We start from the raw sequence: 14,690 nt of genomic DNA, 5'->3' as shown, positions 1-14,690 counted from the left end.
ATTGCTTAACTTGAAGTCCATGAAGTGATAGGACATTTTCATGGGTTGCTGGGTTTGGTAGAACTCTAGTAACTCCCTGGAACTGAATGGAACTCGATCTACTTACATGTGTTTGCAGTTTAAAATGTTGTTTGGAAAATAAGGATTGCTTTCTTTCTCTTAGAACCAGAAAGTAATTCCAGCAGTTGTCTAACCATTTCTACCTACAGTCTTCATATACAGAGAAAAAAGGGCCAACAGCACTAGATACCCTTATCCAAAATATTGTATATTTATCAGATTTAAGAGAATAAAATAAAGAAGTAGTAAACTGTCTCAAAGGTATGTACGTAAACCTTATTATAGTATAAGAGAAATGGAATCCTCTTCTTTGAAGCTTCTTTCCCATTTGAAACTTTCCTTCCCCTAGGTCCTGTACTAGCCACAGTAGGAACCTAACCTTTGTCTCAGGCCAAGTAAAAATAAAAATGCATAAAGGTGACAGATGCCTGAAGAAATAAAAGACATGAGACTAAAAACAGGTAAATTCTTGCTACCTGACAGTATAACAGTATTTCAAATAACATTATAGTTTCTAGTTTTTAATGACATCACATTGCATACTCAGAACTTGATGTCACTGACACCAAGATGTGATGAAAGATACTAACCCTTCTATACTAGCAAAAAGTATTCCAAACAGAAAAGACCTTCCAAGTATTCTATATATGAATCATCCTTTTATTTAAAAGATTAGAGTTACATATTCTTAATAAATATTATCTAACATTGTGATATTAAAGGGATACTATAAACATGACAGGGCCAACTTTTGATTGTCTCTCTCTTTCTCTTGTTTCTTTCATTTTTACTTTCTTGTGCTGAAGAGTTCCATCCAGACAGGTGAGTGTGTACCATCCTGGGGCAGATGGTCGGAGAAGGGAGAGCAGGGCCCCTCCAGCTCCTGCTGCAGGGGCTTCGTTGTTAGACAAGACCTTGCCTCCCCCAAGCCTGCCCAAATGTCTGGAAAGTCCTTGGCCCAGGAACAGTTCCTGCTCCTGCACTCAGGCTATCCACCCAGGGGGGTGAGTGTCGGCCTGCCTAACCAGAAGGAAGTGCAGGGCACCTCCTACTCCTGCTGCAGGGGCTTCTTTATTCCACACGACCCAGCCCTCCCCCCAAGTTTGTCCTTTTGTCTGCAGGGTCCTTGGACTACCAGAAGTCCCTGTTCCTGTGCTGAGGAGATCCATCCAGATGGATGAGTGTGTGCCATCCTGGAGCGGAAGGTGCGAGAAGGGAGCACAGGGCCTCTCCAGCTCCTGCTGCAGGAACTTCTTAATTCCCCCAAACCTGCCCTACTGTCTGCAAGGCCATTGGCCCTGGAACAGTTTCTGCTCCTGCACTGAGGAGATGAGACCAGAAGGTCAGTCACAGCAAAGATTGGACCAAGACACCAAGACTCTCCTGGCTGCATTTGAAGGAAGAAATGGGCAGGCGCCAATGCAAGAATTCCTCCAAAAACCTGAAAGGCTACATGACAACACAAGAATCCAGGGATAATGCAACAATAAGACTGAAACACCCTATTCCAGAAGAAGTAGAAGAAATCTACTTTAAACATAACATAATGAAAATAACAGAGGACCTTAAACAGGATATGAAAAATTGCTTTAAAGAAACGGAGAAGACAAACAAAAAGGTAGAAAGAATGAATAAATCTCTCAAAGATATCCAAGAAAACCAAGAAAAAGCAATCAAACAGGTAATGGAAACAGTTAAATACTTGAAAAATGAAATAGAGGTAATGAAGAAGACAAACCAGGGGAAGGCTGGATATGAAAAATCTGGGTAAACAAAAAGGAACTACAGAAACAAGTATAAACAACAGAATACAAGAGATAGAAGTAAGAATCTCAGACGCTGAAGATATTATAGAGGGAAAAAAATCATTGATTAAAAAAATAACAAATCAACAAATTCTTAACACAAAACATCCAGGAAATCTGGAACATCATGAAAAGACCAAACCTAAGAATAATAGGAGTAGAAGAAGGAGAACAATTACAGCTCAGAGGCCCAGAAAATATATTCAACAAAATTATAGACGAAAACTTTCCCAACCTAAGGAAGGATATTCCTATGAAGGTACAAGAAGCATACAGAACACCAAATAAAGTGGATCAAAACAAAAATCCCCTCGCCATATAATAATCGAAACACAAAACATACAGATTAAAGAAAGAATATTAAGAGCTGCAAGGGAAAAATGTCAAGTACATATAAAGGGAAACCTATCAGAATTATACCTGACTTCTCAATGGAGACCATGAAAGCCAGAAGGTCTTGGATAAATATGCTGCAGACATTAAGAGACCATGGATGCAAGCCCAGACTACTACTATACCCAGCAAAGCTTGCATTCACGATTGATGGAGATATTCCAGGATAAGAACAGATTTAAATAATATGCAGCCACAAACCTAGCCTTACAGAAAATACTAGAAGGAAAATCACAAACCAAGAAGCCATCAACACCCATAATAATACAAGCATTTGACAACCCTAAACCACCACAATTCAAACAAGGGAAACACACTAAAGAGTACCACCAGAAAAAATAACCAGAGTTAACAATCACTGGTCATTAATATCACTTAATATCAAAGGAATCAATTCACCTATAAAAAGGAACAGGTTAAGAGAATGTATATGACAACAGGATCCAACATTCTGCTGTTTACAAGAAACACCTCAACATCAAAGACAGACACTATCTCAGAGTAAAGGGTTGGGAAAAGGTTTTCCAATCAAATGGACAAAAGAAACAAGCGGGTGTGGCTATACTAATATCTAACAAAATTGATTTCAAACTAAAATCAATCAAAGGAGATGAAAAAGGACACTTTATACTCATAACAGGAACAATTCAACAGGAGGAAGTCTCAATCCTGAATATCTACATCCCTAATATAAAAGCACCCACATAAGTACAAGAAACATTACTAGAACTCAAAGCATACATCAAACCCCACTCTAATAGTAGAAGATTTCAACATTCCTTTCTCACCAATGGACAGGTTAATCAGAAACAAATTTAACAGAGAAATAAGAGAATTAACAGATGTAATGAACCAAATGGACTTAACTGACATCTATAGAACATTCCACCCAAACAGAAAAGAATATACCTTCTTCTCAGCATCTCATGGAACCTTCTCAAAAACTGATCACATAATAGGTAACAAAGCAAACATCCGTAGATACAAAGAAATTGTAGTAACCACCGGTGTACTATTGGATCATTATGGAAAAAAGTTAGAATTCAACAACAATTCTACCCCCAGAAAGCCTATAAACTCATGGAAACTGAACAGTAAACTACTGAACCACCCTTGGGTCAGGAAAGAAATAAAGAAATGAAACGTCTTACTTGAATTCAACGAAAATAAAACACAACATACCAAAACCTATGGGACACTATGAAAGGAGTGCTAAGAGGAAAGTTCATAGCACTAAGAATCATTAGATCTTACTACAAAAGCCTGTATGCCACAAAATTGGAAAATGTGAAAGAAACAGACTTTTTTTTTTAAAGATAAGTACTATATACCAAAATTAAATCAAAACCAGGTGAACATTTTAAATAAACCTGTAAGTCGCAAGGAATTAGAAGCTTTCATCAAAATCTTCCCTACTAAAAAAAGCCTAGGACCAGATGGTTTCAATACAGAATTCTACCAGAACTTCCAAGAAGAGCTAATACCTACACTCCTTAATGTGCTTCACAAAATAGAAACACAAGAGTCATTGCCAAACTCCTTTTATGAAGCTACAGTTACTCTGATACCAAAACCTTTTCACAAAGACTCAACCAAGAAAAATAATTGGAAAGGAAGAAGTCAAACTTTCGTTATTTGCAGATGATATGATAGTGTACATAAGCAACCCCAAAACTCTACCAAAGAACTGCTACAGCTGATAAACACCTTTAGTAATGTGGAAGAATACAAGAGCAACTCCAAAAAATCAGTTGCCCACCTATACACAAAGAACAAGGAAGCAGAGAGGGAAATTGGAGAAATATCACCTTTCATGATAGCCACAAATAGCATAAAGTATCTTGTGGTAACTCTAACCAAGGAAGTGAAAGATCTATTTGACAAGAACTTTAAGTCTTTGAAGAAAGAAATTGAAGAGGATACCAGAAAATGGAAGGCTCTCCCATGCTCTTGGATTGGGAGGATCAACATAGTAAAAATGGCAATTCTACCAAAAGCAATCTATAGATTCAATGCAATCCTCATCACAATCCCTACAAAATTCTTCACAGACCTAGAGAGAACAATAATCAACTGTATATGGAAAAACAAGAAACCTAGGATAGCCAAAACAATCCTATACTTCCAGAGGCATTACCATCCCTGATTTCAAACTCTATTACAGAGCTACAGTAATGAAAATAGCCTGGTATTTGCATTAAAACAGAGATGTTGACCAATGGAATTGAATTGAAGACCCAGATATTAATCCACAAACCTATGAACACCTAATTTTCAACAAAGGAGCTAAAATTATACAATGGAAGAAAAAAAGCATCTTTAACAAATGGTGCTGGAATAACTGGATGTCAACCTGTAGAAGAATGAAAATAGACCCATATCTATCACCACACACAAAACTCAAGTCCAAATGGATTAAAGACCTCAATATTAATCTGACCACACTAAACCTGATAGAAGAGTAAGTGTGAAGTAGTCTGCAACACGTGGGCACAGGAGACCACTTCCTACGTATAACCCCCGTAGCACAGACAATAAGAGCAACAATGAATAGATGGGACCTCCTGAAACTGAGAAGCTTCTGTAAAGCAAAGGACACTGTCATTAAGACAAAAACGCAACCTACTTAATGGAAGAAGATCTTCACCAACCCTGCATCAGACAAAGGTCTGATCTCCAAAATATATAAAGAACTCAAGAAACTGGACATTAAAACTCTAATTAACCCAATTAAAAAATGGGGTACTGAACTGAACAGAGAATTTGATGGAGGAAGGTCACTGGTTAATTAATAAAGAAACTGCTTGGCCCTGATAGGTTAGAACATAGGTGGGTGGAGTAAACAGAACAGAATGCTGGGAGGAAGAGGAAGTGAGCTCTGACGCCATGCTCCCCTCTCCTGGGCAGACGCAATGAAGCTCCGACCCAGGATGGACATAGGCTAGAATCTTCCTGGTAAGTGCACCTCGGTGCTACACACATTAATAGAAATGGGCCAGGCAGTGTTTAAATGAATACAGTTTGTGTGTTGTTATTTCAGGGTATCAGCTAGCCAGGCGGCCAGGAGCTGGGGCTGTGGGAAGAGGACCACAGCTCTTACTACAAGAATTCTCAACGGAAGTTCAAATGGCAAAAAGATACTTAAGGTCATGTTCAACCTCCTTAGCGATCAGGGAAATGCAAATCAAAACAACTTTAAGATACCATCTTACACCTGTCAGAATGGCTAAAATCAAAAACACTAATGATAGCTTATGCTGGAGAGGATGTGGAGTAAGGGGAACGAACATTCATCCATTGTTGGTGGGAATGCAAACTTGTACAACTACTTTGGAAGTCAGTGTGGTGGTTTCTCAAGGAAACTGGGAGTCAACCTACCTCAGGATCCAGCAATTCCACTCTTGGGAATATACCCAAGAGATGCCCTATCATACTACAAAAGCATTTGCTCAACTATGTTCATAGCAGCACTATTTGTAACAGACAGAACCTGGAAACAACCTAGGTGCCCCTCAATAGAAGAATGAATAAAGAAGGTATTGCACATATACACTTTAGAGTTCTACTCAGCGATAAAAAACAATGACATCTTGAATTATGCATGCAAATGGATGGAAATAGAAAACACTTTACTGAATGGGATAACCCAGACTTAAAAAGAGGAATATGGTATGTACTCACTCATAAGTAGATTCTAGCCATAAACAAAGGACATTGAGCCTATAGTTTGTGATCCTAGAGCAGCTAAATAAGAAGGTGAACCCAAAGAAAAACATATATTTATCTTCCTGGATATTGGAAGTAGACAAGATGGCCGGACAAAAGTTGGGAGCACAGGGGAGGGGCAGGGGGGTTGGGGGAAAAGGAGATGGGGAGAGTGAAGGGAGAAGGGGAGGTTTGAGGAGAGCTTGGGGGAATGAGATGGTTGAGATGGAGGAAGGGTGGATATGGGAACAGGAAAGAAGATATCTTAACTAAGGGAGCCATTTTAGGGTTGGTAAGAGACTTGGCTCTAGAGGGGTTCCCAGGTGTCCAAGGGGATTTTCCCCAGTTAGGTCCTTGGGCAGTAGAGGAGAGGGTGCCTGAACTGGCCTTCTCCCATAGCCACAGTGATGAATATCTTGCATATCACCATAGAACCTTCATCTGGCGAGGGATGGAGATAGAGACAGAGAGCCACATTGGAGCACTGGACTGAGCTCCCAAGGTCCAGATGAACAGCAGAGGGAGGGAGAACATGAGCAAGAAGTCAGGACCGCAAGGGGTGCGTTAACCCAGGGAGACGGTGGGACTGATCTAATGGGAGCTCACTAAGGCCAGCTGGACTGGAACTGAACGAGCATGTGATCAAAACAGACTCTCTGAATGTGGCTGACACTGAGAGAAGACTGAGAAGATAATGATAATGACACTAGGTTTTGATTCTATGCATGTACTGGCTTTTTGGGAGCCTATTCTGTTTGGATTCACACCTTCCTAGACCTGTATTGGGGGGGGGGCGCCTTGGACTTCCCAGGACAGGGCACCCTGACTTCTCTTAGGACTGGAAAGTAACGGGGAGGGGAGGCTGGGGAAAGGGGGAGGGAAATGGGAGGATGGGAGGAGGTGGAAATTTTAATAAATAAATAAAATTTAAAAAAGATTGCTAACAAGTATCAATTAATTGGTGAGAAAACATTAAGAAAAGAAAAGCAGTGCTAGATTACTAAAACTAATAGCGATTCAATAAAGAAATACCAACATACAGTAAATGCAGGGCTCACTAATTAAATAAGTAGTACAGTGGCTGTAAGAGTATTTCTAAAGAGCTAAGAAGGGAAGCTGGGAGAAGTGCAGAGAGAAAGAGCACATATTCTTGTTGTTTTCCAAAAAACATTTAGAACAAAATTTGTTAAGTATGTTGGGGTGTATGTGAATTATATGTATGAATGGGGGAAAATAAAAACTTATTAAGAAGATATTTTATAAAATTGGTAATATTTTAGAATGTCTTAAAAGTTGTGATTGTATTTTCACTGATGAGTCTGTCTCTAGATGGCAGTCTATACTTTGTAACACAGCTAGCTAAAACTATAACGATGGTTGTGCATTATATTGGTAAATTAGCATCTGTTATTTATGTTTATGGAGAAACAAGCTCTGTAAGTGGGTTCTCCCATTTATCCCTAAGGTTCAGACCCAAACATGATTTTCTCAGAAGTGTTTTCCATAGTCCCTTCTCTAGAAATGGATTGTGACAAGGAGCAGAGAATAACAGCATAAGAGTAAAGTTACGACTATTATTTATCTCATGCCATAAGAAGTACTACAGTGACTAAGAAGAGCGGAAGTTCAGCCATGGGCAGCTGAGTTATGAAGAGCACTGACTCAGGAACTTCAGGACTGTCTGAACTTTTCTGCTCTATGTTATCTCTATCTATTAGTATTTGCTTTCCTTGGAAGTATCAATCAAGGCAATATCTTCTGTGCCAGTACTCTATGGAGAACTCCAGCTAACTGCCTTAAAGGGACTTCCCGACTATCTGAACTAGTACCCACCCATATGACATTCCAGTCTTCCTTCCTCTCCCTCCCCTTCCTTATTTATTCCTTAATAAACCTGCTCATTCAAATCAAAAATGATGTCCACACTCTGGATCATATAAAACAGTGATAGATAAAGCAAATGCCAAAAAGAAAAAAAAAAATCACATACTGGCATGTGATTATCAGTTACCTAGTCTTTCAGGACTATACAAGGGGCATGGTATCTTCATTGGAACAGGCAACTCATTAAATGTTAGTTTAGCAAATTTTAAAATTTGGTTGACTGGTGATAGGTAACCCATTTCTGAAAGTAAGCATTGTTCATAGTTCATTAAAGATGTCCAAACATTTTCCTCAAATCTTAACACTGTTAAAATAACCTCATTTTTAGTGTTCAACCTCTTTACATGAGACAAAAGAAATGATAGTGAAAAACTAAATTTACATTTAAAATGTCAGTAAATTCCCTGTTCTCTGCTTCTAAAATGGTCTAAAACTTAGTTTAACACTCCAACTATAGCATATGATATGCTATGATATATCATAGGAATTCAATAATAGAATGCTTGAAGAAAATGTACCAGAATGTGGGTCCAAACACAAGCATAAAAAAAAAAAAAAGGTAACAAAAATATTCCCTAAGTGTCTTCTAGGAACAGAGTATTGTAGAAAAATATGTCCCTCATCATGTGCTAACTCTCTAGCATAGCCCCAAAGAAAAACTGTCCCAGAACCCCATACACAGACCCAGTCCAACCATAGGTCGGAGAGGGCATTCTCAATATTGACAGGTTAACACATGGCACCCTGCGACAATGACTCCCCTTGAGTCAGGCAGGAACCCCTTGAGTCAGTTGGTCAAACCATACCCCAAACCCTCATCCTTTTAATGACCCCAGACAGTATTACTCCTTCCACCTTCACCTGAAAATAGAACAGCATTCTGCTTCCTGAATTTCTGAAGAACTACCATTTTGCACTGTGACCCTTAACCCTGCCACCCCAAAACCACCTATAGAACCTAGACATAGATCCTAGACAGTCCTACAAAGAATCTGAACATTAGCAGAGTATTAATCTAAACCCAGAGAAGGTTTGCTTTTAGAATGAAAAGTGAAAATTTTCTCTAGCTGGGCTGGGAACACTTCAGAAACTCCATTCAAGTATGTTAAGTTGCCGCCCCCCAAACTGCATAAAGGGCACCAAGTACCTGATCTACAATGTGAAAAAATATGATGACAACAAAAATTCTAACACCCATTTAACAAAGGTGAGAGAGCAGGTAGCCAGATCAATAAACACCACTAATAACCTAACTCCAGATGCCTACGTCCCATTGCAAGAACACATGCCACACACAAAAATAAAAACAATTTTTCTCCTCCAGAAATTTGAACTACAGTGTTGATTGATACTGCCTGAGAAAAGCAACTTGGTTAATACATAAGGCAACAGTTTCACAACACAGACTAATAGCCACAATATGATTTTTTTGTTTGTTTTGTAATTTTCTGATTTGCTTGATTTATTATTATTATTATTATTATTATTATTATTATTATTATAGATGTCCATTTAGTACTCTAATAAGAAAGAGAACGAGTGTGGATTTGGGTGGGTGTGACAGCAGGGAGAGGATGGAAGAGTGGAAACTGTGATCAGAATATACTTTATAAAAAAACTAGTTTGAACTTTAAAAAATAGACAATGATTTCAAAACACCAATTACAAAAATGTTCAAGGAACTCAAAGAGAATATAAATAAATGCCAAAATAAAAACCACAAAAACAGATGAATAAAATATAAAATAAAAATTAATAAAAATGTGAAAATAGAACTCATTAAAGAGAATCTCTAAAGAAAAGGCAACTTGACATAAAAACGCAAAAACAGAAAACCAGAAAGTCAAAGTTCAAAGGAGATTTGCATCTACAGACTGGATCAAATGGAAGAGAGAATATCAGGCCTTAAAGACAAGTTACAGGAACAGGAAAACATTCAAAAGAAAATATTAAATCTAAAGAATCCCATGAAAGGAACATGAAAGAACTCTGGGACACAAAAAGGGCAAGCCTACAAATCAAATGTGTAGAAGAGAAGAAACAGTCAAAGGCATAAAAATACTTTCAACCACCAGGCGGTGGTGGCGCATGCCTTTAATCCCAACACTCGGAAGGCAGAGGCCAGTGGATCTCTGTGAGTTTGAGGTCAGCCTGATCTACAAAAGCTAGTTCCAGGACAGGTTCCAAAGCTACAGAGAAAACATTTCTTGAAAAATCTTTAAAAACAAACAAACAAACAAAAAACCCACCCCAATCAAAGGTACAAGATGGATATACAGAACACCAAATGGACAGGCAGGGAAAACAAGCTCCCCACTTCAAAGAACATGTATTAGTATCTTTGGAAATACCCATAACAATTCTCATTTCAATAAAAAACTAAATGTACTGAAACAAAGAAATAAAACTAAAAGATACAATCGGAAAGCAGAGAAGAATGCTGGCAATCAGTTTGCATTCTCCTTTTACTGTTTTTGGTGCCTCAATGTGATGATTAATGATGCATCTACCCTGTTCACTGACATGTTTGTAGAAACATCCTTATAACACCCAGAGGTATGTTTCCATGATGGTCTAAATTAAATGAAGTTGACAAGATTAAGCATCACACTCACTGTCAAAACTTTGTTAAAAATGAAGACAAAAAATTAATGCTAAAATTTATGATTAAAAGCAATCATAAAGAGTGATTTTCCATTTTTCTTGAAGATTTTGAAAGACAGAAATGCATTGCTACTTAGGCAGGTAACAGTGACCAGGAAAAGAGCAAATACCCTTAAAACACACTCTGCTGAAAATGATCAAAACAAAATTGTAGTGGCAGGTAAAGTTATACTGCTAAAGTGACAAGTTCAATAAACAGCATTTATTTTACAACTGTATACCTCGACATCCCGAACACTGGATAAAAAAGTTGATTAAATCCAGAAGTGCGATGTCCCTGTCTTGTTTATATGATTCAATCCAGTCATCCACCACGGACTGTAGGGAAAAAAATACAAATATAATTTAAAATTATTTTTACAATACACTAAACAGATTTTTTTAAAGTGTGTGTGTGTATGAAAATGATTAAATAAGACAATCTCTTACCAGAAGCTAGTGCTCTGTTGTCAAATAAAAGTACACTTCTCTATTTATAAGGTTAATAAGAGGTTCATTACTAGAGCTCAAAGATTTGTTTACAATAAAGCGGACATTAAAAATCTCATCAAAATTACTATTAAACAAAATAATTTTAAGCTAATATGATAAATATTAAAATTCACATATATATATATATATTTAAGTTTAGCAAACTTAATCCAATACAGTGTACACAAAGAATGCATATCAAGGCAACAAGCAATTTTTTTTTTTTTTTTGGTTTTTTCGAGACAGGGTTTCTCTGTGGCTTTGGAGCCTGTCCTGGAACTAGCTCTGTAGACCAGGCTGGTCTCGAACTCACAGAGATCCGCCTGCCTCTGCCTCCCGAGTGCTGGGATTAAAGGCCTGCGCCACCACCGCCCGGCCAACAAGCAATTTTTTAAGTAATGTAAGGATGGTTCTGTATTGGCAAATGAGATGTATGAATCAAAATTATAAGAAAAACTTCTGTACTACTTACTAGATTTCAGAGAGTAATAAAATCACTGACGCAACTATTTTTCCATATTTTTACAATAAAATAGCTTAAATATATACTTAAAAAAAGACAAAATCCTAAATGATCTAGCTGTTTGAATGTTTAAGATACTTCAAATAACCAGAAATAAGTCAACCACTCAATATAGCCTGTATGAAAAGCAAACATTAGTGAAATACTGCAAAAAAGCAATGACATGTAATAAGAACACCAAAATCTAACCTTCTTTAGTGACGTACCTACTTATAAGTTCTCACGATTTCCCCCACTCATGTTTGATTCTATCATGTAATCCTGATTAAGCTCTGGTTTACCAAAAAAAGGAGGGTGTTGAAGCAGGGAAGTAAGGAAGAAGAGGAGAGTACATGGGAGGAAAAAATTAGGCTAGTGATTAGCTGGGAAGATAAATATTTTGGACAATGGAAAACATTGTCTGATTATATACACATAAAAATGTCAAAATGATAATCCACCATTATATATGTAAAATAAAAAATTATAAAAAGAAGACCAAAGTCTACTAATGTTATTCAGCAGATTAGTAACGGTGACAAGATAGCTGGATAAACGTTTATGTACAAAGTAACTTAACAAAATCAGCATTAGTTAGAAAACCAATGGGTAACTGGACTGCAATCAAATAGAGATGCTAAAACATCTAGAGAAAAATTAACTCTGTACGTCACAAAGGATACAGAAAATAAGTTTAACAAGAAGCATTATGTTCTGAATTCCTTTTAAAATTTTAGTATTAGATTAATAAAGCCTATGTTTACCATATTTTTTAAAAATCTAACTGCCATTCTAATATAATTTAATCCAATCTAATTAGCTGTCATTCTAATTAAAATTGCTTAAGACTTTATCCAGTGGAAGTGGTTGTATAGCTTCAAAGGAAATGTATAAAATCAACTTTAAAAAAAAAGTGCATGAAAATATATTTAATAAAGTGGCATGCATAAAATTAAATTATATAATGAGAAAATTCTATAAATGCAGACATATAATCATAACCAGATAAAGACATAAAATATTTCAAGAATTGAAATATATTCTCAACCTCCCTTCCCACATGTAACCCTTTTCAGCCCAAAAGTAAACTATTTTAGTGATATTTATAACTGACAATTAGTTTGAGATGAATAATTTTTAAAGTTCATATAAGGTATGCATCATCCTTCAAAAAAACTGTATCACATTCAGTCACACAGTTATTGGTGTGTATTGTTGTGTGTGTTTGTGTATGTACAACCACATGTGTTTTCGATTTCTTTTTAAGACAGGTTCTGGTGTCACTATGCAGCATATCCTGCCTAGCATGAAATTTACTGTGCAGAACAGGTTGGCCTTATATACCTTTGCCTCCTTAGTTCAGTGATTAAAATTAAGTGTTATCAATTTCTGATTACATTGTTTACTGTTTGTTTTTCAATATCAGTGATTCTTTCATTACAAAACGAAATCAATTTGTTCCTTAAACTTGATACATTAATGGTGCTTCTACTTTAGGGATATTACAAACCAAACTCTTATGTACACACCTTTTGGTGTTGGTATAGTTCTTTTTCTATTTTAAACATAACTAGAAGACTGGTTAATACACAGAATAAACACAAGATCTCCTAGTTTATTTTCTATTTCTGTGATAAAACCTGAACTAAGAGAAAAAGGGGTCATTTGCTCGCAGTATTGTTTCAATACATCATTACAGGAAAAACAAAGCAGGAAGAACTTAGTCCTTCTACACGCATCACATTTATTGTCAAATAAAGAGAGCAGTAAATTACCACATGTATACTACTGTTCAACTTGTCCTCGCCTCTTGACTCAATCTAGGGACCAGATCATTAAATGGTGCAGCAAGTATTCAGGATGAGCCATCAGAACTAACTACAATATAAAATCCCTTACAGGCATGTCCACGGACCATCTTGATCCAAGCCATTCCACATTCAGATTCCTTTCCAAGATAATTCTAGAATGTGTCAAGTGGACAATAAAAATCAACATCACACAAATATTACCAGATTGCGCAAACCATAACATGTAAAGCTAATACAGCAAGTTTCATTCTACCAATAATAAATACGATCCAATAATGTCTGCTTTGTAGAGGCTTCATGTCAATACAAATAATAGGTAGGTATTTTCAATCCATTTGAATTAAACTCCATGGTTGGTCATGTTTTCCCTTTCAGGGCTCCTTATTGAGAAGAGCTTTCTTTCAAATAAAGAGAAGATTTTCTGACTTAAAATTTCTCTCCTGCAGCATCACATTCACGCCTCAGAAGTTTTGTTTTAAAAGTTAGCAAAAAATTAGATGTTGGTGACAAAAGAGTTTGAAAACCGCAGTTGACGGTTCAGGTCTGTTTAAGGTGGCAGGAACTGTAAGATAAAGATGAGAACTAGAAATGGACAGAGCTGTCAAAGTGTGGCTCTTAGGTATAAAGTTCAAGACCCCTCCCCATCAAACAACCAGAAAAGAAAACAACAAAAAAGCTTGATGGCAGCAGGTGGTGGTGGCACACACCTTTAATACTAGCAGAGGCAGGTTAGAATCTCTGAATTCAAGGCCTGCCTGGTCTACAGACCTACTTCCAGGACAGCCAGGGCTACACAGAGGAACCTTGACTCGAAAAACAAAATCAAACAAACAAAACAAGCTTTATGGGATAGCTAATAAAAGGTCACGTCTATAATGGCCCAACATTGTTAAGAAATACTGTAACTATATATGGTTACATTATTTTTAATCCCCCAAATGATTTCACTAATAAATACTATTATAAGTTTCTTATGAATCCCCAAAGCATTATGAGGGAATGAGACTGCAGCACTGAAACTTGCAGCACAAGTAGGAAAACTGAATACAGGATACAACAGAAGTGATAGATAAATAACCAAAAAGTACCATACGGAGAAAACTTAAGCTATCACAAAAGCGATAGTTGAATCTTAGAAAGAAAAGGCTAATTTTATAAATAGAAAAATAGGCTTCCTTATCCAGAAATGAATGAAATTATACTATTGAAATGCTCAGAGAAAAGCATGAAGTAACAGGATTCTATGTAACTAAAGCCCAGAGTGCAAAAATCCTGTCTGGATTTTGAAGCATTATCAAGTGTGAACATAACCAAATAAAAAAGGGATGTAAAGAGAAGAACAAGGGAAGGGACAATAGAGTGAGAAGAGGAGAGGGGAGAAAGAAAGCCATGTAT

General features: G+C 36.9%; 1 protein-coding gene across 3 annotated transcripts in view; it reads right to left on the bottom strand.

Moving 5' to 3' along the window:
* Stag1 (STAG1 cohesin complex component) overlaps positions 1–14,690 on the bottom strand; it is a 305,418-nt gene that overhangs the window by 171,397 nt on the left and 119,331 nt on the right. For all 3 annotated transcript variants that reach the window (XM_050139376.1, XM_050139375.1, XM_050139374.1), the window contains one exon: positions 10,733–10,829. In XM_050139376.1, the coding sequence (XP_049995333.1) occupies positions 10,733–10,829 (97 nt within the window). The remainder of the gene's footprint in view (positions 1–10,732; positions 10,830–14,690) is intronic.

The sequence above is a fragment of the Alexandromys fortis genome, unplaced genomic scaffold (genome assembly GCF_014885135.2).
Source record: "Alexandromys fortis isolate MF-2015 unplaced genomic scaffold, M_Fortis_MF-2015_v1.1 scaffold_36, whole genome shotgun sequence".
Taxonomy (NCBI): Eukaryota; Metazoa; Chordata; class Mammalia; order Rodentia; family Cricetidae; genus Alexandromys; species Alexandromys fortis.
This window is presented reverse-complemented; position numbering and strand designations above follow the sequence as displayed.